General features: G+C 32.2%; 1 protein-coding gene across 1 annotated transcript in view; it reads left to right on the top strand.

Annotated features, from left to right (window-relative positions):
• The first annotated feature begins 399 nt into the window (after positions 1-399).
• Positions 400-27,250, top strand: part of LOC127726240 (uncharacterized) — a 51,247-nt gene continuing 24,396 nt past the window's right edge. The window contains exons 1-13 of the mRNA XM_052233547.1: positions 400-521; positions 1,585-1,672; positions 4,797-4,980; positions 5,988-6,290; positions 8,263-8,326; positions 9,421-9,458; positions 10,594-10,680; positions 11,459-11,548; positions 16,108-16,188; positions 16,496-16,542; positions 17,652-17,740; positions 19,131-19,274; positions 22,213-22,342. Of these exons, the coding sequence (XP_052089507.1) occupies positions 1,649-1,672; positions 4,797-4,980; positions 5,988-6,290; positions 8,263-8,326; positions 9,421-9,458; positions 10,594-10,680; positions 11,459-11,548; positions 16,108-16,188; positions 16,496-16,542; positions 17,652-17,740; positions 19,131-19,274; positions 22,213-22,342 (1,281 nt within the window). The 5' untranslated portion in view covers positions 400-521; positions 1,585-1,648. The remainder of the gene's footprint in view (positions 522-1,584; positions 1,673-4,796; positions 4,981-5,987; positions 6,291-8,262; positions 8,327-9,420; positions 9,459-10,593; positions 10,681-11,458; positions 11,549-16,107; positions 16,189-16,495; positions 16,543-17,651; positions 17,741-19,130; positions 19,275-22,212; positions 22,343-27,250) is intronic.

The following is a 27,250-nucleotide window of genomic DNA, read 5'->3' as shown; positions in this document are numbered from 1 at the left end:
CATAACTCTTCTGTTTCGGCATAAAGTTCTACTTCTCCTGATTTCCTTGTTCGTTTCGTTTTGTAACCAATTACAAGTAAGATGACAAAACTATTTTTCTGAAATGTCAATGATTTAACCAGTATTATAATGTATAAAGAAAAGTTTTTATCTGTATATAAATCTACTTAGGAAAATGCCTGTACCTGTCAGAAATATGACAGTTGTTGTCCATTCGTTTGATGTGTTTGAGCTTTTGATGTTGCCATTTGATTAGGGATTTTCTGTTTTTAATTTTTCTCGGAGTTCAGTATTTTGTGATTTTACTTTTAATATAAAACCTAAAGTAGATAAGGTTGCTAAGCATTCCCATGACCCCTTTAAATCACCCTTTACAAGATTTTACCTGTCATCAATAGGCTCCTGTATCGATACGTTTCCGTTTATAATAACAATACCAATATAACACTCTTATGCACAGGAAATCAAGCATGACATATGATAAGCGTGAAAATGTTGACAGTAGATTTAAAAGAAAATATGTAAGTATTAAAACTAAACTTGTATTGGACAACTGCGATCTTAAATATATGTTTATAATGATTATTTGCATAAATGAAAACATCTCATAGTTGTTATATTTAGAAAATTTTTAAAAGTGACATGTCATTAAATGAAGGTCTAGAAATTCTTTATTTGGTGTGACATGTTATATATGTAGATCTATATATTTTACAGTGTTTTTGTTTGAAAGTGAAGCTATCAAAGGAAATGGACAATACAATCCTAACTGGTTTGAATAATGCAACTTTAATTTATCTGCAAAATAGACAGGATATTGATGTCCGTAGTTACCCTAGTAACCAACTAAATCAAAAATAAAATAATTAAGTCGATAGTTACTTATTTAATTATTAAACATTCATAAGTTGAAGAAAAAATACAACACGATGGCCAAAAATTGAAGGGCGAAGATAATAGACTACAAAACACTACAAAGAAATCAGTTTGTAATATTTATAATGTATAATTATGATGGTAAATAAACTTCCTGGTACATTTACATATGTGTGGGTTTATAAAACTGGGATTTAAATAATGTGTCATTCTTTATAAATATTTCTACCATTAAAACGTTGCTGGGCATTTGTTTTACATTGTTAAGAATAGTAAACCGGTTTTTAAATATATATAAACTTCCTTGTTTTGTAAACTAACAAAATGTACATACACGATTATAAAGTCTGACCTATTATTGCTTATACCCATGTCATTTGAACTTAAATTTAAAACGGAATTAACAATAAAATCACGGTTTCAGTTAGAGTTCCGTATTTCCTTTATACTTGGTTATGATATATAACAAAAACAACAGTATCATCAAAACAATAATAATCAATATAAATCAATTTACTGAAATACTTTTTTGTTCTGTATTTCATATTTTATTTAACAATGAAATGGCGAAGAATACTTTAGTACTTTCAAGTCTTTTTTAATTATAGTATAGTAAAGACAACAGTAGTATACCGCTGTTCGAATAATATCTTATTATAAATAGAAATAAAAACAAACGATTTGTCTGTATAATACATGTATCTGTAGATGCAAATTAAAGAAGAAATAATATGTTGTGTTGTTGGTACAAGTGGTACTGTCGACGCTCACAATGTTTGTACTTCATAGTTTTTTGGTGAGTATAAAGTTCATTACACATGTAACAATCTGGTTTACAAAATTTTAGGACATCGTTATATTAGTGTGAACATCCTACACATATATTGTCTTTATTGGTACCAACCTTGAATTTGTTTTACAAAGATTAATATATAACTGCACATGTATTTAAGCCCAGAAATAAACTTCCATGATCCTTCATTCTGATATTTATCTGGTAATTCGATAAAACAAGATGTGGTATGAGTGCCAATGAGACAACTCTCCATCCAACTCACTATTTGTAAAAGTGAACCATTATAGGTCAAAGTACGGCCTTCAACACGGAGCCTTGCTCACATCAAACCGCAAGCTATAAGGGGCCCCAAAATGACTAGTGTATAACCAAAGTCATTTCAACTGATCGAGCGGAGCTTACGTTTTAGTTTGTATAAGGACAGTCTATTTGAAAATGTGTGTGATAAGGATAATAGCCGTTATAATTATTATTGAAGAGGTCAAACTCATTGGGTCGAAAATAAACTGACAACGCCATGGCTAAAAAAGAAAAAGACAAACACACAATTAATAGTACACAAGACACAACATAGAAAACTAAAGACTAAGCAACACGAACCCCACCAAAAACTGGGGTGATCTCAGGTTCTCCGGAAGTGTAAGCAGATCCTGCTCCACATGTGGCACCCGTCGTGTTGCTCATGTTATTTTATAATCACCTATCAGTGTCTTGAAACGAATTTACAATAGAATGACTGAACACTTCATTGGTGAGTTTATCCCAAAACACCTGTCGATGAACTGGTCTATGATAATCGAACCGGTTAAACCCCACTCAGTCAAGTGAAATCAACAAAGTGATAAAACCATTCGAACAGGACAACGAACGGTCTAAGCTATATAAAAATCGAAAAACGAGAAACACTTACTTGTATGAACAACATTAACAAACAACAACGACTGAACATCTGGTTCTTGACAAAAGACAGGTGCAAACAAATGCAGCGGGTTTTAACGTTTTAAAAGGCGCCAAACTTTACCTAACCTAAAACAAAAGTGTAACATCACAACATATATATATATATAGCAAGACACACTATAAAATATCATTTGAAATGGCACATATATAGTCGGGCTTTTATCAAAGAACTCAAAGCGACAGAAAGGGACAGTCAAACTCATAGTCTTAGATGCATGATTTTTTTTTATAAGTTTTTATTTGCTTTGAACTAGCTGTCAGTAACTGCATGTACTCTCAGATCAGTACTTAGTGTCTTTTTGTTGTTGTGATATACAAGTACGTGGCCACGTCCACTCTGTGTTTTATTAGATGTATTTCTATTTGTATCCATCTGATCATGATGAGTTAAGCCTTTTTCAACTGATTTTTATAGTTCGTTTTTATGTTGTACTGTTACACCACTGTCCCAGGTTAGGAGAGGGTTGGGATCCCGCTAACATGTTTAACCCCGCCACATTCTGTATGTATGTGTCTGTCCCAAGTCAGGAGCATGTAATTCAGTGGTTTTCGTTTGTTGAGGTGTTACATATTTGATTTTTCGTTTACTTTTTGTACATAAATTAGGCTGTTAGTTTTCTCGTTTGAATTGTTTTACATTTGTCATTTCTGGGCCTTTTATAGCTTCGCTCGTTGTTGAAGGCCGTACGGTGACCTATAGTTATTAATTTCTGTGTCATTTGGTCTTTTGTGGAGAGTTGTCTCATCGGCAATCATACCACATCTTCTTTTTTAAAACCATAGGTCGTAAAAAACTAAAAATGCCATGGCAAGAAAAAAAAAGAAAAAAGCATAACATATATAGTTACAACCTGATAAACACAAACCCCATCAAATACTTGTGGTAATATCAGGTGAGCCGGAATGTTAAGCTGATCTTGCTTCCATATTGCACCTTCAATATGCCAATGAAGTATTTCTATTAAATCTTTTTGACATTTAGAAATTGATATTTCAATCATGGAAAAAATATATTTTTAAAGTTTTTTCTTTGTACCGCACTCATGAGTCATGTCCTTGACAACTAATTACCACGGTTTGTTATTATGCGTGAAGGTATGCCTTTTCCAAAGAAAGGAATCAACATGTTTAATTTTTTACGTTTTAGTCCTATGTTGTCGTCGGATGGCGGTTGTCATATAATTTCTTAGTCGTTTATTACTAACTCCATGGTGATTTTTTTTTTTGTTAATTTAAGAAGCCTTTACGCAAACTTGTTTTGACATCCTAGCCTTTTATATGATAATTATTACATTAATAACCGAGTAACATCTTATTTTTATATTGACGTTACGGTTTATGTTACCTTTGATAACTATTTACACCACTGGGTCGATGCCTCTGCTGGTGGACGTTTCGTCCCCGAGGTTTCACCAGCCCAGTAGTCAGCACTTCGGTGTTGACATGAATATCAATTATATGGTCATTTTTATAAATTAACTGTTTGCAAAAGTATTAATTATTCGAAATAATAAGGATTTTCTTATCCCAGGTATAGATTACCGTAGCCGTATTTGGCACAACTTTTTGGAATTTTGGTCCTCAATGCTCTTCAATTTTATACTTGTTTGGTTTTCTAACTATTTTGATCTGAGCGTCACTGATGAGTCTTAAGTAGACGAAACACACGTCTGGCGTATCAAATTTTAAGCCTGGTACCTTTGATAACTATTTATGAAGAATATAAACTTGAAAAGGCATATTACGGTGGAAGCGGTTTTGATAGATATTGCCTGAGATCATAATTTGATTTTTTTATGTAGTAAATTCTACATTATTTACAAAATATGCATATTGGCGTCATCATAGTGATTGGTGATCTTTTGGATGAAAAATTCACTATACGTTCAATATAAGAGTCAATATCGGATCGATAAAAACAATTATCTGAATAAAACATGCATCATCATTAGCGACACATTTAGCATAAGATCCCATTTAATATTCTAAAGTTTATATTATACTTCATTACACTAATATTTGTGTCAACTACAAAATGTAATGTGAATTTAGAACTATTATCTTCATTCATTCGGCAAACATAACAGTATTATGTGGTATTCGCTATGAATTGTGATTTCTAAACAATAGCTTCAGACAGAATCTATACTTAATTATATTTCAGATCTCTCTGGTGTCGCCTACTGCTTGTTCTTACTATTTACAATGTCCGGAAGTATCTCAGAGACCGTTAAGAGCATCAGCATATTGCGCAAACAGTTTTAGATCAGAATACACGTGTCTCTATGATACAAATAGGTTATGGTTTTCTGAACAGTGTAACAAGAATCCAGATTATGTAACGCGTGGTAAGTCTATAGATATTTATACAAATTTGTATGTGTTTGAAAAACGATGATTTAATAAATTGATCTTTTCATAAATACATGCTTGTTTATCCATACATATGACATGTTGTATTATATTTCCAGTTTCTAAAATTGTTTGCCGTACAATTATATCATATATATTCAATCATAGACTAATGGAAACCACAAAGTAGAAAAACTTAATCATTTCAAAGATAATAGCCGTATCAAGCAGGCGTTACATTTCCTTTAGACCACATGAAATAAGTCCTTATAAGGTAGCTATAAAAACAGGTTTAATCCACCATATATGCCTGTCCAAAAAGTACAATAAAAAAAATAAGGAATATGATAGTTCTGTATTTTTGTTATATCAATTTTAATTATACTTCACTGTTAAAATTGATTACTGTCAGTAGAAAAATTGTCTTCCAATGTGTGTGACCAATTGCTCAATACAAATATACAAAAGACATTTCTATAGTAGAATTTGTTTAAAGCTTCCATGATAACTCTTGAACAACTCAAAATATTCAGTATCATATTCAAACTGTTATCAATGGTAAAGAATAACAATAACATTTTTATTTATATGAATTTAGATGAAATTAACTGCAAATTTGTAACAACTAAAAGTTTATCATTGCGGCAAATCGATACTCACAGATTTGGACATTTTCAACAATGATGCGATGGTGTAGAGTCCTAATAGAACATGCATATAGATTTAAATGCTGGTAAAAAGTCTTGTTGCAAGCTATGTACAAGCAAGCTGACATAAGAAAGAACAATTAACCAAACACAATAAAAAAAACTAAAAGATGTCAACAGACCATTTTCAAAAAACCAGGACGATCCTAATATTAACTTCTTGTTAAGATAAATTCAGGTTACCTTTGTTATGTAAACGGTTGGTTATAATACATAATAACTTTCCCTATACAGTAGATTTTAAATTACTCCAACTTAATTGTAATAATATAACTTGAAATGTAATTTTGTTTAAGGCGAGAAGTATGTAATAACTGGACGTCTTAGAAATGTCGACTGTTCGTCAGAACGATATCAGCCTTTCCCATTATGGTCTAACGTTAGTGGAGTTTGCCTGTTTCGAAAGACGCTGTGTGAAGGAGAGGGCCAAGTTGTCTTTGATAATGGTACCCTTATTTCAGATGGAGCTTGCCGCTGTGATTACACAAATGGCTATAAATTTATTCAACAACCGAAACAAAATTGCTTTTGCATACCATCAGCTGAAGATTGTTCATGTTACATAAGTAAATGTGCTATTGGCTCTATTTTATCGTCAGGTATATATGATTTACATATATAAAGCATACTGATAAATGATAACCTAAATATTTGTTTCAATGTGGAGGCCATTTCTATCGTTTATAAGAATAAACATACTTCATATGGAATTTTGTCACATTCAAAATACACTAACTGGATCTTAGATTCGTGATAAAATTCTTTCAACTGTTTTTTCGAAAGTTTTAGTTATGACATCATTGTCAATCGGAGGGTATAGCAGAGAATCAAGAAGTAAACAAGAGATGGTTAAGATGTTTCAAATGTCAAAAGAAATATCAATGTAATTTATCATGTTGAACTTACTTTAAATAAAGCTAATACTAACAATGACCACTGCCCTTTCCTCGATCTTGATATCTATATCATTAACGGAAAGCTTAATACTAAAATATATGATAAAAGAGATGATTTTTCATTTCCTATTCATTTTTAGATGGTGACGTTCCCTTGTCACCATCTTACGGTGTTTATATATCTCAACTTGTACGATTCGCTCGTGTATGTAACAATGTTTTAGATTTTAACGAGAGAAATTTATGTATTACTGAAAAATTATTACACCAGAGTTTTCGATATCACAAACTAGTCAAAACATTTACTAAATTTTATCATCGGTATAAGGACATCATTCGTAAATATAGCTCAACATGCAGACTTCTTATACGTTCAGGTATTTCACATCCAATTTTTTATGGAAATATTCTTTATAAAGCACAAAAATGTCAGTATTCACCTCTGAAGCTAACAAAACCTTTAAATAGACTTATTAAGAAGGGATATAGTTACGATAATGTTGTCAGGTCATTAAAGATTGCATATTTTGGCGTTTATATTGATTCACTTATAGGGTCTTTGCATCGGCACTAAACACATTTATTTAAAAACCAGTTGTTGGCATGACACGGGTTATGTTCTTCTCATATATGTTATGATGGTATGATACTAAACCCCTAACGGGAAGGATTGTGCCTGATATTCATATGATGAAGACATAATCTTTCAATCAGTTTAATTGAAGTCTGGAGCTTGCATGTCAGTTAACTGCTAGTAGTCTGTTGTTTTTTATGTATTATTGTCATTTTGTTTATTTTCTTTGGTTACATCTTCTGACATCAGACTCGGACTTCTCTTGAACTGAATTTTAATGTGCGTATTGTTATGCGTTTACTTTTCTACATTGGCTAGAGGTATAGGGGGAGGGTTGAGATCTCATAAACATGTTTAACCCCGCCGCATTTTTGCGCCTGTCCCAAGTCAGGAGCCTCTAGCCTGTTAGTCTTGTATTATTTTTAATTTTAGTTTCTTGTGTACAATTTGGAGTTTAGTATGGCGTTCATTATCACTGACTAGTATATATATTTGTTTAGGGGCCAGCTGAAGGACGCCTCCGGGTGCGGGGATTTGTCGCTGCATTGAAGACCTGTTGGTGACCTTCTGCTGTTGTCTGTTCTATGGTCGGGTTGTTGTCTCCTTGACACATTCCCCATTTCCATTCTCAATTTTATTGAATAATATAAAGAAAGAGACAGAATTCTAGAATAACGATTGTTTATTTAAGAATTGAATGCTTCTTTTTGTAACTTCATTGGGGTGTAAAAGCGTTTACCGAAGTACATTTTGTATGAAGCGCGGAAGCGCTTCATTCTTAAAATGTGCGCACGGTCAACGCTTTTACAACCCTATGAAGTTACAAAAAGAAGCATTCAATACTTATAATTACATTTTTTAGCTAGGATCATGAAAACACAATTTTTATCAAGTTTTTATTTAATTTACCTGTGCACTTTATTGTGGGACCTCGTGTCATCATGAATGATAAATTTTATTGTGTAATGAAGTTGATTAAGGAATAACATGAATAACGCGAGATTGCAGTGTAGCCAATCAGAATAACGTATTTTAATGAAACATACATCTAATGTAATTATTGAATTATGAATTAATTCTTTCTCTATTATTTTTTGGCAGATTATAAATGTGTTAGAGGAGAACATAGTAATGACTCGAAATGTCCTACTTTAGAGAAGAAAAGGTATAGATATTTGTTTGCATAACATGATATTAACTGTGACATTCATATCAATGAATGTTTTGTTCGTGAGTTGACAAAGTTGTAAAATAAAGCGAACAGGACAATTAACATGCTAACTCATTGAAACAAATATGAATATACGATTATTCAATAACAAATTTAAATAAAGACACAATACCTACAGTAAAGATTGGCAAAGGAAAATGTTATCATTTAGCTGTGATGACAAACAGCTTTTTTCAATATCAGCGATCCTTTTTTTTTCCATAACACCTCTCAGTGTATTCTTAATGAAACATCGTCGTACAGTTGTACATCAATACTTTATATGAAATACTATAATATACATAAAAACGAATTTAAATTCATGAAGGATAATACATTAAGCAGTCTTCAGTTATTATCTAACCCTAAGCTGATTTTACATCAATATCAATATGTGTGTATGTTTTACCTTGCATCCGGGTTTCAATTCATGTGATAGATTTGATGATTTGCTTAATTTTGCCACGTAATTTTATGCTGATAATTAGCATCGTATTAATGCATTATCCATGTTATCATCTGACCTGTTCTATAATGCTCTTACAGGAAGTACATGGTGTTTCAACATTTGGTTGCAAAATCACAAATACACTTCAGTTAGGATTGATTTATAGCTAGGAATATGGAACTGGGGCTAGTTTCATTAAATTATTAAAAAATAAAGAAGATACATTAGGGACACCGAAACTCATTAGTCGAAGACAAATTAACAGCGTCGTAACAAATAAAGAAAAACGACATAAAGACAACAAAAACAGTCTATAAAATACGATAAAGAAAGAGGGAACAACACCAACTTATGAATAACATAAGAGAATACTAATTAATAGTTTACGAACATTGATGATAGAACCGTACAACAAATCATTGGGAATAGTGATATCCCACATGTTATCCTACTCTGTAAATGTGAAAAGCTCACAGCAGCTTGTGTTTATGAAGTTTATTGAATTTCAACGTTAAATAAAACTTTGCATGTAATTTTAGTAAAAGACTTCTGTTATAACACTTATAGTTTTTATTGATTTTGATAACTATCAATATTTTAGTGGCAGTCTGCATTCCCAAATCATTAAAAGAAATAACGGTAAATATATATATAAACATATATGAGCGATGTGCGTCGTGGTTTCTGTTGTGTTTGTGCTGTGTGAATTGAAAGTGAAAACAACATAACTGACAAATAACAACAATATTATTTGTTTTAATTCGACGGTCTACATAAAGCGTTGAACGATAGGAAACTATTCTAAAGGTTACGTATTTAGTTTGAATAATGATAATGTCGGTACTTGATTTATTTAATTAATTGTAAAATTGTAAGATATACTTCACTTGTATACTTGTTTGTATATTCTGGTATAACACTATTAATCTTATATCCCGTCAAAACTGATATTGCTGCATTGTTAATGTACATGCGTTATGTAAAAGGAAAAGGACATGGGGTATCCATTTATGACATAAAATTAGTACATGCACAGAAAAAAAGCAAAGGAACAGCGCCGTTATTGCTATCAAGCCTTTTCAACTTATTTTACAGCGTGAATATATGTTTTATAATCTTAACTGTTACACCACTATCCAATGTAAAGGGAAGTGTAAACACTTAAAACATGTTTTAACCCGCCACATTTTGTATAACCTTGCACAAGCAAGGATCCACCTGTAATTAAGTGGTTTCAACTTCGTACTTTATATGGCCTTTTTAACTTATTTTTATTCGAGCGTCACTGATAAGTCTTTTGTAGACGAAACGGGCGTTTGGCGTAAATACAAAATTTTAATCCTGGTATCTATATATATATGATGATTTTATTGTTGGTTGCTGTATATCATATTTCATTGTCGAGTATTGCTTTGTTAAAAAAATAGGCCATTGTTTTCTCGGTTGAATTTTTAATATTTTGTCTTCTGTCGTCGGTATCTTTTCATTTATAAATATGAAACTACTTGGCCCATTTTTTTTCAAATCATCACTGAATATGACTTAGCCAATAAAGATTATATCTGCATTTTTTAGCAAGTAAACTGAAATAAAATTATGTTAGATTATATCAATACTCATCTATAGCATTTGACTTTAATAAGTTGAACGTCTAAAATAAATGACAAACTTATTTAACGTGCAGTATTCAATATTTATTACAGTTTGGTTATTTACAATTATTTTCTGTTTTGTACAATATCAGAATTACGAAATACAAAATTGTTTGTTTCAGATGAAGTAATTGAAAGAAGTTTTAACAAGTATGATTTCAATATGGTCGTGGTCCCAGGTTTTGTAGTTTGTCCACTTATGCTGCTAGGTAATATCATCATTTCACTGAGTGGATACATATGATAAATTTAAACTTAACATGAAAAGCACAAATTATATTTCATACGTATTTCTATGTAAAGAAAGTAAAAAAAAAATCATTCCCAACCAATCATTCCTGGTAAATTTTTTAAAAGTTTTGTTATATTTGTTTGTGTAAATACAGCAGGTTATGTTTATGTTTCATGCATTTTGTAATAGAATGATCAAATCAAGTACATACAAATAATTATGTTTTGTAGCCTGTTAGCAAAATTGAAAACAACACTTTATAACATGTCTAAAGCGCTTTTCTGGATTTATCTTCATCAGGTACGCGTAAAGCCGATATTTTAATGCAAAGGATGTATAACAACTGAAACAGTTAAAGAGCGAAAATACGAAATACATCCAAAACAGACCAAAAATCAATTATAAACTCTATGTAAGGTTAACCTTGGCTTGGGGAGTTCAAACATTAGTTTCTTTATGATTTATATATTTTAAAACGGACAATGTTAGAAATTATAGATTTAAAAAACGAGGTGTGGTATGACTGTCAATGAGACAACTCCACAGCAGAGATCATATGCAATAGAGGTTTACAAATATAGGTCGTAAGAAGGTTTGACATAAATCATGTCAGTACTGAATTACTGACGAATAAGCTGATAATACCCCCGGGAACTAATAGTCCATCAACATTCTCATAATAATAATAAGACGAAAAACCCAAAGATACTGCTGTCCGTTTTTTAATTAAGGAAGACTATTATTATTTATTTCAGCGATTGTAATTTGGGGTAAGGTTTGGAGGCCTTTTTACTATAAGATGATTATGGTACTATTACTTTTTGCTGCGCTATTTTCCAGTAATGGTAAGTTGACAAAAACTTTGATTGTAAATTTATTTTTATAACACCATGCTGCGGCTGGTAATTTTGTCTTTTTGTAGGTTATTTTTCAACTTTTGTTTATGAAAGAGAGATGAAAGATACTAATTGGACATTAAAGCTCATAAGTCGACAATAAACTGACGTCCTGACTAAAAAAGACAAAAACAAACAACAGTACACAAAACACAATATAAAAAACTAAAGACTGAGCAACACCAACACCTATAAGAACTGGTGATCTCAGATACCACGGAAGACCCATACGTGACGCTCGAATCAAACTACAAAACGTGGCCACATAATGTACGAAGTTGAAAATCAGTGAGAATCAAACTGTATCATCACCTACATTTTTAGGACAGCATTTAAAACATCGATTGAAATAAAGAACATGATAATTCAAGATACACATGTCCCAGCAAACACAAGTTAACATATCGTATTTAAGGATGTTCGCTCCTCTTGTTTTTGATTTTTTGTCAGATATTCGGAATCCTCTTGTTTTATCTATGTTTTTCCATTAAGAAATTTTGTCCACTAACCCCTACTTTTCTTTTCATAATTTTATTATATATAGTTTAAAAAGCCATATTTGAAAATCTTATAAAATCCTTGTTATTTTTTCAATGTTTTTGAAAGAAAAAGGGTTCCAATGTTAAATGAATGAAAAATCTAGAGAGAATCATTTCCCGCCAAATTTTCAATGGCTTATATCTCGAAAACAAGCACACGGACCCTTCATTTTTTTCTGCTTTTTTAGTTCCTTCATTAATAAACTATCAATTTATGACAGTCTTTCAAAAAGCTTGTTATTTTGAAACAGAGTAGCGAACATCCTTAAAAAAAAAACAAATAAAAATATTGGTCCACGAGCACTTATTACTCCATTTTATCAAAAGATTCAAAGAATTGTCTCACAAAAAGAGATTCATTATTTTTTACATTAGTTTATCCTTTTAAAGTTATTTGAAACATTTCTCGAACAGTGCTATTGGTGTCGAGGTCTAAAGAAAAATTCAGAACATTTTTTCTATGTTACAGAATAGAATCAATTTCCAAATCATAAAAAAATTGAGGAACTTTGTTTATATGAAACAGTAGATAATATGTATCATCTTTCCTTTAGAGTAGAAATATTTTTTTAGAAAAGTCTATGTTGAGGTCGGTCAGTGTATAAGTGACCGTCAGGAGGTGTTAAGAATTAAGATGAACTTTTATTTGAAATACATAACAAAAATTGGTTTTTGTAGATTCATTATTAATGATATCAAATATACATGGGTGTATTTAGCACAAAAGGCAAGTAGTTTTTTGCTTTGATGTAAATTTTCATAGTTTAATATGTTGATTTTTCAATCGCACCACACGTTTCACCTATGAGATGACTTCGGGAAAAAAACAGTAATGGACGTCTTTACCCTGAAAACGTTGCAACTGAAGTTAAAGTGCAATAAAGTGTTACAATTACATCGTCTAAGATTATTGTTTACGAATTTGTCATATTTTAACGAACCTTTGTGGCTCCGTCTTGTGATACACATATATGTTCAAACTATTTTATCTGCTTGGATCAGTAATGAAATACAACAGAACTATAATAAGTATAGAAGTTTTTAGTTATTATTAAGTCTGGAAGACGACTCCGAAAAGGTTAACTGAAAATTGTAGAAAAATATTAATTTTCAAACACGCACTTTCATCTGATTATGTAAATGAAACAACAACTATTGAGAACCATGAAGAGAATGTTAGTTTTATTTCAGTAACTTTCGATAGTTTTATAAATATATATCAATTGAGTTGTCACTATGCAAAGTTGTGGTGCGTTCGTAGACATTTTCTGTATTTTAACCAATGTTGCTTCATTACCGTACGTTGTGGTGTGTTGTTTGTTTCTAACTTTTTTTTTGTTCATTCAAAAACTTATTTGCGCATGCTAAAAACAGTACAATAACAATTATTTACAGCCTCTAGATTCTTCTCTTCAAATATTATTTTCAAAACGCACTGAATAAAAATCATCAAAACATCTTTGAATGGTTTTCCACTAGTCATTAATGGGGCTCTCTATAGCATGCTGTTCGATGTGTCTGAGCCAACACTCGGTGTTGAAAGCCGTACTTGGATCTATAATGGTTTACCATTTACAAATGGTGACTTGGATTGAGAGTTGTCTCATTGGCATTCCTACCACATCTTCTTGTATATATATATATATATATATATGAATTCTGTAAATATATATAAAAACTAGAACGTCGAAATATCGATTGAATTTAAGGATAATACTGTATTAACAGAGAGCCAACCCTTTTGACAATAAAATGTCTTGTAAATAATTGATTTATTTTTATGGTACAGCTGTTTTGTTTTACTTATTCAAAGCAAATCAATAAAAGTAACAAAATATGTAGTCTTCAATTCATCGAATAATTATTTGGAAATTGAGAAAAAAAACTCTGTTTGAATTCTAGATGTAATGGTAATATTTTAACAGTAGTCTTCTCCTGAATAAAATAGCTTGCAATTATTTAATTTGCTATGTGTAGGGGTCATTTGTACAATCTTCATTTTTTGTTTAATCGATAGAAGCAGAATTCCTTGTAAAAATGCTTTATCTCACAACAATACTTATTAATCAGAATCAGAGTAAAAGAAATCCCTGTATATACTCTTTTCTTTTACAGTACATTTTATACCCCCATCCCTGTTTCCATTATTAAAGAATTTGAAAACAAGACTTTATTGTCAGCTTACCCTATGTTCATATTTTCTTATATGAAATGTATAAAACCTGTTTGAAACTATTCTGATAAAAAATTGAAAGGATTTTAGAATACTTTAAATGTAAAGTTTAGTAGTTAATCATTCCAACATTCAAGATTATATAAATTATCCAATTCTGTATCTGTCTCCTGGCAACATCTTACTGTATGCCTATTTATCATTACAAGTTAACTATTTCTGCATCAAATTGTCAGTTTGGAAATCTTGTGACAACAATATCGTCTTTAACCACATATCTAACCTAATTTAGCTTATATGTGAACACAACGTGTTTAAACAAAGCCATATTTACAAAAGTTGTATGTATGAAGTTACCAGTCTGATGTATGCATTCACTAAAAGTTTTATAATTTGACTGCTTACATTTGTTTATTTGTTTGCACACTTTCTAAGCACAGAAATTATTTTCTTTACTAAAGACCTTTATAATAATAAAATCATAATAATTTACAGGTAACATTACCTGTTTAATGACAAAGGGGTAGGCATTTTTCTCATTTTTCTCTGTGCTTTTTTTTTGCCCCTTGTGGTCTCAGATTTGCTTTAAAAAGGTCTGCTATTTCTGTGAATATGAAATTGAGAATGGAAATGGAGAATGTTTCAAAGAGACAACAACCCGACCAAAGAGCAGACAACAGCCGAAGGCCACCAATGTGTCTTCAATGCAGCGAGAAACTCCCGCACCCGGAGGCGTGCTTCAGCTGGCCCCTTAACAAAAATGTATACTAGTTCAGTGATAATGGACGTCATACTAAACACCGAAATATACACAAGAAACTAAAATTAAAAATCATACAAGACTAACAAAGGCCAGAGACTCCTGACTTTGGACAGGCGCAAAATGCGGCGGGGTTAAACCTGCTTTTTCAGATCTCAACCCTCCCCCAATACCTCTAGCTAATATAGAAAAAACAAACACACAACAATACGCACAGTAAAACTCAGTTCAAAAGAAGTCCGAGTCCGATGGACTATTTAGTATGTATTTAGGATATTACACACTACTGTTAGTTTATTTTAGGTATTTTCGTATTTCTAGATTGTGTTTTTTTATGCCGCGGTCACAAACTAGCACATTCAGGTGTTACTGCCTACTTTTGGGTTATCAACAGGACAAATAAAGGCAACAGTAGTATACCGCTGTTCAAAAGTCATAAATCGATTGAGAGAAAACAAATCCGGGTTGCAAACTTAAAAATTCTGCACTACCCCTCCCTTCACTTTGTGTCTTACTCAGAATTCAATTCCACAGCCTACCATGTGCATTTATACTGGTAACATTCCTAAGTTATGTCTCTATGAAAAGAAACATAGAGATCATATCTGGAAACCAGTAAGTAAACAAAACAAAATATTTATGAATATTATTTATCTCCCCAAAAGACGCGTGATTAATGAAACAGCTGTATTTACAAAGTGCAACCTTAACTAACATTTATGCAAAGTAGAACACTCTTGAAAAATGCTTTATCTCACAATAATACTTATTTATCAGGATCAGAGTTCAAGAAATCACTGTATATACTCTTTCTTTTACAGTACATTTTATACCCCCATTCCCTGTTTCCATTTTTAAAGAATTTAAAAACAAGACTTTAATGTCAGCTTACCCTATGTTCATATGTTCTTACATAAAATGTATAAAACCTGTTTGAAACTGTTTTTATAACAAATTGAAAGCATTTCAGAATACTATAAATGTAAAGTTTAGTAGTAAAAAGTTTGTATACAAAATAACATATTCCGTTTTGCAGTTATTGCCATCATATTTGTGGAACACAATTGGAATATTGTAGCAGTTGGAGTTTCTATATTAGTATTTTGTGTACTATTGGGTAAGTTGCATTTACTCAAAGGTTTATTTCTATCAATTTGAAAGAATAATCTATATTCAGATTGTTCATAAATACGATGCGTCATTTTAACAATTCTTTTAAAAGAAATGTTTGAATACATTTGTGCAAAGCAATTGTTTCAGCGATCAAATATTGATAGTTTTACACATTATCTGTTTATATATGCTATATATATTGTAGTAACTTATGTAATTTTGATATTAAGATAAACGATAGTTGACCTCGTGCTACATTTCTCGAATGTTCTTAGATAATAAATACACTAATAATAGAATATTTTTTGTAGGTACTGTATATGTGGTGTTCCTTTTTTCCACTCATCAATTAGTGCAGGTAACTTTAGTTAACACATGACATAGACAAGATGTGTTTGTTCTTACTGTGCTTTAATCTGGATAATTCAACGCTTATGCGTGCAATCACTACCTCAAATATACTGCACAGTTCAAATGTAGCCGTCGTTCTAATTAATAAATAAAACTTGATGATTTTGTGTAAAACAATTATATATTTTACAATCAAAAGCGGGAAACGTAAACCTTCTACACCCCTCCCCTTTCCCACCCACCTTGCCTGATTACGTTACCGAGTCCTTGTCATTATTTCATAGTTGATCAATTAACAACTTCGAACAAACTTTGTAGTTTCAACATGTGAACACGATTGATACTATATACCATTCGTTTGATGTGTTTGGGCTTTTGGTTTTTCCATTTGAATAGGGACTTTTTGTTTTGAATTTTCAATGCAGTGAGGTATTTTTGTTATTTTACTTTTTATTATATATCTAATTCTGGCAGTCCTATACCATTGTATACTACTATAACCTATTTCGGCAGTTCTATATCATAACTTATTTCGGCAGTTCTATCCTAGAACTGATTCTGACAGTCCTGATCAAGAATTGATACTAAAATGTATGTCTTATAACTGATTCTGACTGCCTTGCCCTAGAAAAAAATCTGACATTATTTCCCTTTAACTGATTGTGAATATAACTGATTTTGACAGATTTACCCTAGAACTGATACTGACACTGATCAAGAATTGTTTTTGACAGTACTGCATTATAATTGATTCTGACATTTTTACCCTAGAATTGATGCTGAATTTCATGCCCTACAATTGAATCTGTCAGTTTTACTCTTGACCTGATTCTGACAGCTCTATCATATATAACTGACCGACAGATACCCTTACACTGATTCAAAAAGGGCCACTCTTTCAATGTCAATAATTTTTGTGCGCACTTTTTTCTGTCATTCGTCTTTCTTCCTTTTGGCAAAGTATTTTCCACTTTTCTTCCACTTATGCTCTGTATAATATCTTTGGTTTTCTTTTCCTATGGTAATTGTCTTGTATACTTTTATGTAACTCAATTTTCGAATTATTCAGTGTATTCATTCGGAAGTTAATTTCAAATAGTTAAATGTATATTACAGCCTCCAAATGTGTACAATGAGCATTACGAGTTACAGATTTATAAATTACTCAAAGCAGCTTCTGAAGGTGACATGAAACAGTTAAAAAGGTAATTGTTTTTAAAAAAATGATGCGAAGTTTAACAATGTACAGTTTCATGTTCAGTCAAGCTATGCATTCCGTAATTGTGAGTAAATGAAGACTAAAGTTTCTTAGGCAAGATTTTGTATTCATAAATGCTGTCATGTGGTCACAATAAAAGTAAAATAGTTTGTTAATGCTCTTGCTTTTATTCCGATTGAAGCTAACATGGCTGCAACGATTAGTCGCCTCTTTTGCCATTGAATTGCATTTTTTAACGATAATTGTGTTTTGCAGAAACAATTAGTAGATAGAGAGAAACTATGTTATAGTCAATGTGGTCAACTTGGCGAGATTGATATTAATTCAAGCATCTCTATTTATATCAGAATACATCAATAAAATCGTTTTCGTAATTATTTTCCTTACATTGCCATTTTATCCGTTTTGTATATATATACTACGAAACCGTAAAAATGCCATCCTTCGTTGTTTTTAAATTGTTGACTTTAATCTTGAAATTATCATCTTTAATCCTTTGAATTTCAAGCTTAAATCTTGGAACTGTCAGCTTTCTTTTTTGAATTTCCAACTGTTATCTCGGAATTATATAGTTAAATGTTGAATTTCCAACTTTCTTCTCGGAACATTCAGCTTTAATCTTGGAACATTCAGCTTTAATCTTGAAATTATCAGCATTTAACTTTGAAATTTAAACTGTTATCTTAAGAATTACTGATGTTTTACTTATTTACGCCAAAGTTTATAATTGTTTCAGAATACTTATTTAACTTATAATTATTTCCGCGGCTATATTTTTTTGTAAAATATTCAAGAAAAATAGTCCCTAATCAAATGGCAACATCAAAAGCTCACATTAAACAACTGTCCGGACTTGTAGAAAATGGTGGATTAAACCTGGGTTAAAATCTCGCTAAACTTGTATGACACAATGTGTGAATAAACAAAAATACACAATAGGTAAAAATGTTAAAAAAATAGAGGTAAAGCAATTAACATTGTGTTGTAATCTTAATCATTATAAAAACAAACAAACATGTTAACAAAGGAAAACAAAAAGGCATATATATATATAGACAAAGCACATTATCAAAAACGAACGACAAGTATACAAGTATTTACCATAGTACAATAACACAATGACGGGATTCATATGTACTGAGCCACGTCAATAGGATATTACCCAGAAATTGAATAAAGAGTCTAGAGTTTAAGTAACAAATTACAATGATAAATAAAAGAAAACTATAACACGTAATTAAGATGAAAAAGAACTTCAGGACCTAGAATTTATACTTCAAGGCCGTCGTGTATACTTTCTGAAATATGGAATATTTATATACAAGGTCATGGTATCTTCAGACTGTGCTTGAAGAAAAGTTTGTTTTTCATTGTAGAATATGTAACCAAAAATACATTGATATAAATGATACAGATTACGACACAAGAAGTGCGTTGCATTTAGCTGCATGTGAAGGAAAGTATGATGCAGTGGTATACCTTTTGCAGAACAATGCTGGCCATCTCGAAAGAAAAGATAGGTTATTTATTTATTTATCTACATATTTTGTATTGTCGATGTTTTAGCTTAAGATTTTTCTATTGTTCATTCTCATCTAGGATAGGAATAGTGAGACGGATTGGCATTCCGAGGTATATCAACATTTCCTGCGTATTGTGAGGTGTTGCGTACTCGCCACTATAAATCAATAACCGCTTGTACGTAAATACATGGTTGAACGGCGTGCATTGCAAGATAATTATTTCTGGTTCGTTTATGGTTAGGTTAAGTTTGTTTTAGCATCTTAAGTTTGATGAATATTTTGTGATTATAATTCGTGAAGATAACACAATTTCTTTTGAGTATGTCATAGTGAGGACCACTCCCAAGACGGAAAATATAATTTGACCGTCGTTTACATTTGACCGTCGTTTACATTTGACCGTTGTCGAACCAAAAATGCATGCAGAAAGGTTTACTAATGATCGTGATTATAAAAGTTAAGTTTTGAATATTTTTTTCGGAATCAATATATACGCATGTGACGTCTGCAACAACCGAGAAATTAAATGAATTCATTGGGTTCCAAGGATTCTCGTATTTTCAAACTGCAAATGCATGAGTGTAAACTGGTACTATGGAGGTTTTGCTTCATTGAAGGAATAGTAGGAAGTTAGAAAACGTTCATTAGTAAAACCAACAGCAAAAGTCTTGATTTGTTTTAAATAAATGGTACATGTAAATTTACCTTGTGTATAGGAAAACATGCTAGTTACACAAGCAATTGGATGAATTTTTAAAATAACTTTGATGGGTAATGTACCTAATGTGCCATACAACCTACTCAATTGAAATGTTTCACATTTTTCACGTTGTGGCCTTTTAAAGCAAACTACACGATGTGGGTACGGTATTGTTAAACGCCGTACAGTTGCCTATAATTGCTTAAATCCACTTCATATGAATTTGATGGATAGTTGTCGCATTGGCATTCAAACCACATCTTTTTATTTTTATATTGGAGAACAATTTTTTTATGACATTAAGAGCATAAGTGGACAATAATTTCATTTTTAAGGGGATCAGGGGGAGGATTTTTCTCGGACAGATTATACATAATATTTCATTTTCATCTATTGCTAAGTCATATTGTTTATTTCGTATAGCTTCATTTTCAAATTTCTTTTGATAATTTGAAGCAGAAATGCAGCAGCCTTCTCATTATCATCTTGAATGGGCATGATTTTCTTCTATTCTCATTATACTACAATATTCCACCTTAAATCATCCCATCCCGCATCCCAATTGTTAAACGCGCTGTGCGAGACCTTTGTCCTTCAGGAATAACTCCCTCTTTCGGTCAATGACATGAATAAGGTGAGGCTGGATAATGTTGTCTCTTTCAATCGTTAAATTACCCGGATCATGTACCGATTCCGTTTTACGGTAATTTGAGATAGCCGCCCACACCATGACACTTCCTCCATCGAAGCTGTCCACTTCTTGGACACACTAGTAAGCAAAACGTACATTCATGCACCGGTATACACGAGTTTTTCCATCATGTCTCTGAAGCACAAAATGTGATTCATCACTGAACCAGATTCTACGCCATTTGCGGAATGTCAAGCCTCTAAATTTTTTATACCATCTGGCTCTATTCCGTCTGTGTAACGGCCTCAAAACTAGTGCAAAATGCAGCCTCTCGGTCTAATGTCAGGCCATGTTGTTCAGTCGATTGCGGTCTGTTTGTGAGTTGATTGTTTTCAATCCTGGGATCCCAACTACAGTAGCTGTTGTAGCAACGGTTTGATTCCTTAAATTAAATTCCCGTATGTACCGGTCTTGTCGCTGAACGGGATTTAAACTTACACCTTTGATACACTTTATCACCTATCGCCTGGCCTCATATCCAGCGCTCTAGATGTATATATAGTTCGTCTCAAATTTAGCACAACAACATTTGTTCTTCCCTCAGTAGAATTCGAACACTTGTGCATGTGACAACACTGCCTGCACCTTGTCTAGCGCTCTAGACCATTAGACCGCCTAGGCTAAATTAAAAATACCGCTGTCAGTGGTCGATGTAATGCCTTTCCTTGTCGGCTTTATCTGGGGTTCTAACACAGTACATATTGTATAGTGGCATTAAACAATGAGCAAATGATGTACCTTTCAGATTAGGTATTATGTCCGTCGTAAAGGATGATAATTTAATTAACCATGCCCCAAAGTGTTCTATGGCGCTGGACACGGTGCATGTGGTGTTGCCACGATGTCAAAGATGCAAGGGTTCTAATTCCGATTAGGTAAGAAAAAAAATTAACTAACGCAAATTCGAAGGTCTAAGCTTCTTGGGCTAAATTTGAGACGAATTATATGTAAATATATATATATAATTTTAGTATTTTACCACCCTAAAATACTCCAGTACAGCCTGAGGCGAGACCAAAGGGAGTGCAGGGTAAAGATGATTTTAAAATCGCTATATTTATAGATATGAACTCAGATAACGATTGAAATCCCCGATCTAATTCTAGTCGAGCGTTTTTGTTATGGAAATGCTGCAAACAACATTTTAATGTTAATGAAAATTATGCATATTGAGTTATGGGATGCTAGGTACTACCCTGGTAGAAACCTATAGCTGTTCAAATATTAAACGGTTGTAGTTGAATAACAAGCTAACTGAGCGATAGAATATATGTTGGCGCTCAAAGTCAAAGAATGACACGCTAAAGGCGGCCTTGCTTCAATGAGTATAACTACCATAATTAGCTTCTTTTCATGATAGACATCACGAAAATTAACATAGAGTTAACAAACTAAAATTACTCAAAAAAGACTTTCCCTGAAAAATCGTATCGTTTCTTTTTTTTTGTGGGATATGCTGGTAGTAAGGTAGCCCTTTCTATTTCAGTTGATGATGCATTGATTTTAGACCTTTTTAAGAATTTCAATATACTTGATTTTTTAAGGTGCTTAGGACATACAGCTGCTGAGGACGCAGCATGGTACATTGGACGTAATGATAGCAATGCACCAACACGCAGTTTGCAAAAAATAATTGATCTTTTAAATAAAGATAGACGTTTACAGAAATATAAGGTAAAAACTGTTTTATTATCATTAGATTATCATAGGTCGAACTATTCATATCATAATTTACAACGATTATGGCATGGTATTGGTTGCAAAAATTTGATATTTTTCATTTAAATGCAATATTTCTTATTTATTTTGTATATTTCTTCATTTAAATGCAATATTTTTTTTATTTGAATGGTATATTTTTTTCATTTAAATGCAATATTTTTTATTCAGATGGTATAATTTTTCATTAAAATGGTATAATTTTTCATTCAAATGGTATAATTTTCGTTCAAATGCAATATTTTTTATTCAATTGGTATAAAATGTCATTTGAATGCAATATTTTTTATTCAATTGGTATAGTAGTTTTTTATTTATATGCAATAATTGCATTATGGGAAATTCTTTGACGCCATAAGGTCAAATTTTCAACAACGTTTGTGATTGGTCGGAAATTGTTTGGATTTCTCCCCTTTCTTTCTAAACTTGAGTGACCAAGAATTAAAAAACGCGTCAGAATATCGCCCCTCTAACTAAATTTGGCGTTCGTGCGAGTTCGTGCACTGGCTGTTAATGCCAATAATGGCCAGGACGAGCAAAAAATGCGAGTGATAAGTAATAATAATTAATTTGACACACAACTTGTTCATGGATAGAAACAGATGTCTGCGTGCATGGCAAAAACACTTCCAATGAAAACCTTTTCTGAAGAAACTCTCCTACAGTCTACACATTGAAATAAAAAAAAATACATAGCTAGCCCCCTCCCTTTTCTAAGTCCAGATACATGTAATCATGACGGTCTTTAGTGCTATATCATTTTTTACTTTTCTTGATCCTCAGAGACGTTGCAGGAAGGCACACATGAAAAAAGAATATAAAGCATCCAGGACGTTACAATTATTTGGACTAAGCCCCCTCTTTTGTACTACATGTAGAAAAAAAAATCACCCATTTACGACAGCAGAACCAGAAGCCCACAAGTAGAGACATACGCTGTTATACTCCGGAACTAATTCTTTAATAAAGACAATTCAGGATAAATTGGAACCAGTTACTAACCCATGTTACAACAATAGTCCTATGACATAGGACTTCACTATATGAGGCGTGAACTTCATATTTAATACTATCTATAATATGTGCTCTCATGTCTTATGCTGCAAATCATTTTACATTCAGGATTCGTTGCTGAGCTTTTTTTTACTGTTCTCGTCTCCGAATCCCTTAAATAGATTTTGTTTTCAAGCCCCACATTAGTTCAATAATCACTATATGTCTTTGCATAAATAAGTATGCAGGGCATATTTCAAAACAAATTTTATCTTCAGGACTTTTAAATGATTTACTTTTCAATACTGCATTGGGAAGGGGGGTATACAAGTTTATTTTGTGACACATTATATAATATAATTAGGTATCCAACACATTATATGATTGTACGTTTAGCTGTTATCTAGACCCGTACAAAATGCATATAATTAGACACATTTAACAGGGGCGGATCCAAAACCTCGGTGTCTAGAAGGGGGTTAGATATTTGTATAGAGATGTATATATGCGAGTATTGGCAGTAATAGTTATGGTGTGTGTGTGTGTGAGGGTAGGGGTTTTAGATCAAAGATCGTTTCTATAATTCTATATCTTTTAGTTTTTACCATTTCACTCTATTCTTTATCCTTTGATCTCTATTATATTTGTCCTAAACATGCGTGACATATTTGCCACTGGACATAAGGCAACCAAAAGTCAATCAACGTATTCGGTATATTTCATTATTATGTTATCTATGTTATCTATAGGTTTGGTCCCGCCCCAAACTATTTGAATAAAGTTTTTTATCATTCATTGATTTTCTGATGTCGTCCCTTATCCTCTGTTTATATATTCAATAATGCCATTTTTTTGGAAAAAAAGGGTAGGGGCAAGGCGTTTTTTAAACATATCAATGGGGCGCGTTTTTTTTTTTTTATTTTTTGTTCTTCGATAGTGAGCCAGAAGAAGTCCATTTCTGTTTTGTTTTTTTTGCATTGAGAAGATCTTCTGGCTCTCTTCCACCTCTTCTCTTTTGATAGGTTAACGGCAGAGGCACATAACAATCATGACGTCGTTTAGTCTAAAGTGAAATTAATAAATTTATGAATGCAGATATATAAGAATGTGAGCTGTTTTATAAACGTTTTTATGGTATGACAGCCTTAGTAGGACATCCCTGTAGGACGATAAGCTGGATAAATATAAGAACTACACGGACAATAACAGTTAAGGGACAATTATTTGATATTCTAGGGAAGGGATTTTGATTGATTGGTGTTTAACGTTACTTTCAACACTATTGGGCTATTCCGTGGTGGTCAGTTTAAATTTATAGATGAAGGATGGGGAAGGGAAGAGAGGGCATTATTATTCATTTCAATCTGTCGCTAATCATGCCTATTTTTCAGCTCTTACCAGGCAACCATATTCATATATGAAATCCTTCTGTCCCCCACCCCAACAAATAAATAAATATCAAATGGTTTTCCTCTTATTTAACACAAGTTTAAATTGATTGATTGTTTGTTGCTAATTTTAACGCCCAGTGAAAATTATTTCATACTTGTTCAGGAAAACACGAGTTTAGAAGTCACGTATATAATATAAAAATGAAGAGATGGAATATGATTGTAAATAAGGCAACTATCCACCGGAGTTCAAATATGAAGTGGATGTAAGCAATTATAGATAAGATAAGATAAGATAAGAAAAAAATGTTTTAAGTCGGGTTACATGAAATACTACAAACATAAACTCTGTAGAGCTTTTTGCCGTCATGTAGACAAATTCTTTTTGTAGACAATCGTAAGGCCTTTAACAATGACAAAAACCTGATACTGTAAAGTCGTCTATAAAAGGTCCGACATGAAAAGTGTGAACAATTCAAACGAAAAAACTAACAGCCTAATTATACATAACAAAACAATTTACAAAATATCAAATATGAGTCGAGACAGGAACCAACGACAACCATTAAACTACAGGCTCCATCCCTGGGACAGGCAAATAAAGAATATGGCAGGATGGATATAAAAACGAAGATGTGGTATGATTGCAAATGAGACAACTCTCCACAAGAGATCAAATGACACAGAAATCAATAAGCTATAAGTCACCGTACGGCCTTCGACAATAAGCAAAGCCAACACCGCATAGTCAGCTATAAAAGGCCTCGAAATCAAAAATGTAAAACAATTCAATCGAGAAAACTAACGGCCGAATTAATGTACAAAAAAATGAACGAAACACAAATATGTATAACAAAGCAACAAACGGCAACCACTGAATTACAGGCTCCTGACTTGGGATGAGCACATACATACATAATGTGGCGGGGTTAAACATGTTAGCGGGACCCAATCCTCCCCCTAATCTGGGACAGCGGTGTAACAGTACAACAACATGTTTGTGAGCAACCCATCCCGAAGCTGGGACAGTGGTGAAACAGTACAATAAAATAACAACCTGCACAAATCAGCAAATTAACTCAAAAGATCGGTACGACACACACAAAAAAACTAACATAAAGACAATAGACACAAAGCACCGACATAAGAGTATTTGCAATTACTGGAAGATTGCTCAAACCTAATTATAACTGGTACTGAAATAAATCTTGTTCTCCCAGACTGAGTTATCAATCAGTACACAACGCGCAGCAAAGGATTTATTAAAAAAAGAAAACAGTCTGAGAAACGTCTGGTTTACGTTGTATATAGATATAAGAAGATATGGTATGAGTGCCGATGAGACAACTCTCCATCCAAGTCATAATTTGCAAATGTAAACCATTAAAGGTCAACGTACGGTCTTCAACACGGAGCCTTGGCTCAAACCGAACAGCAAGCTATAAAGGCCCCCCAAAAAATTAGTAGTGTAAAACCATTCAAACGGGAAAACCAACGGTGTCTAATCTATTTAAAAAAAACGATATACTTGCATATAAATCCATATACAATGAAACGGTTTTTGAAAAGTGGACCCAACGTTTTGACCATCGAAATTTTGCAATAGAAATACTAATTATGACCACAAGATTTTAACAGCAATTGCAGGACTCGCACGAACGTTAGATTTAGTTAGAGGGGCGATATTCTGACGCGTTTTTCAATTCTTGGTCACCCATGTTTGGAAAGAAAGGGGAGAAATCCAAACAATTTCCGACCAATCACAAACGTTGTTGCAAATTTGACCTTATGACGTCAAAGAATTTCCCATAATGCAATTATTGCATATAAATAAAAAAAACTACTATACCAATTGAATAAAAAATATTGCATTTAAATGACATTTTATACCAATTGAATAAAAACTATTGCATTTGAATGAAAATTAAACCATTTGAATGAAAAATTATACCATTTGAAAGAAAAATTATACCATCTTAATAATAAATATTGCATTTAAATGAAAAAATATACCATTCAAATAAAAAAATATTGCATTTAAATGAAGAAATATACCAATTAAATAAGAAATATTGCATTTAAATGAAAAATATCAAATTTTTGCAACCAATACCATGCCATAAACGATAAAGAGCATTTATTGATTATGTATACATATATCTAAAAAAAAATTTGTTATATCTTTGTTACATAATAAAACAAACTCTTGAAGTCTTATGTAATACATATTATCTTATGCATAAAAAATGCTTGTAATATTATGACATGATTACAAAATATTTCATATGTGTTTGTCTAATTAGTTAAGTGGCAAGGCCAGTCCTTGTTAATCAGTATGATATTCAAAAACTCATCAAAGTAAAAATGAAAGATACCAAGCTAAAAAATACAGTCGAAGAGATGACCGATTCGTCTACACAAGATTCATCAATAGCGCTTGGATAAAAAAAACGTTGGAAAGCCGAAAAAAACGAACGTG

This window comes from Mytilus californianus, unplaced genomic scaffold (assembly GCF_021869535.1).
Source record: "Mytilus californianus isolate M0D057914Y unplaced genomic scaffold, xbMytCali1.0.p SCAF_17, whole genome shotgun sequence".
NCBI lineage: Eukaryota > Metazoa > Mollusca > Bivalvia > Mytilida > Mytilidae > Mytilus > Mytilus californianus.
The sequence above is the reverse complement of the archived record's forward strand: the minus strand, read 5'-3'. Positions and strand labels throughout refer to the sequence as shown.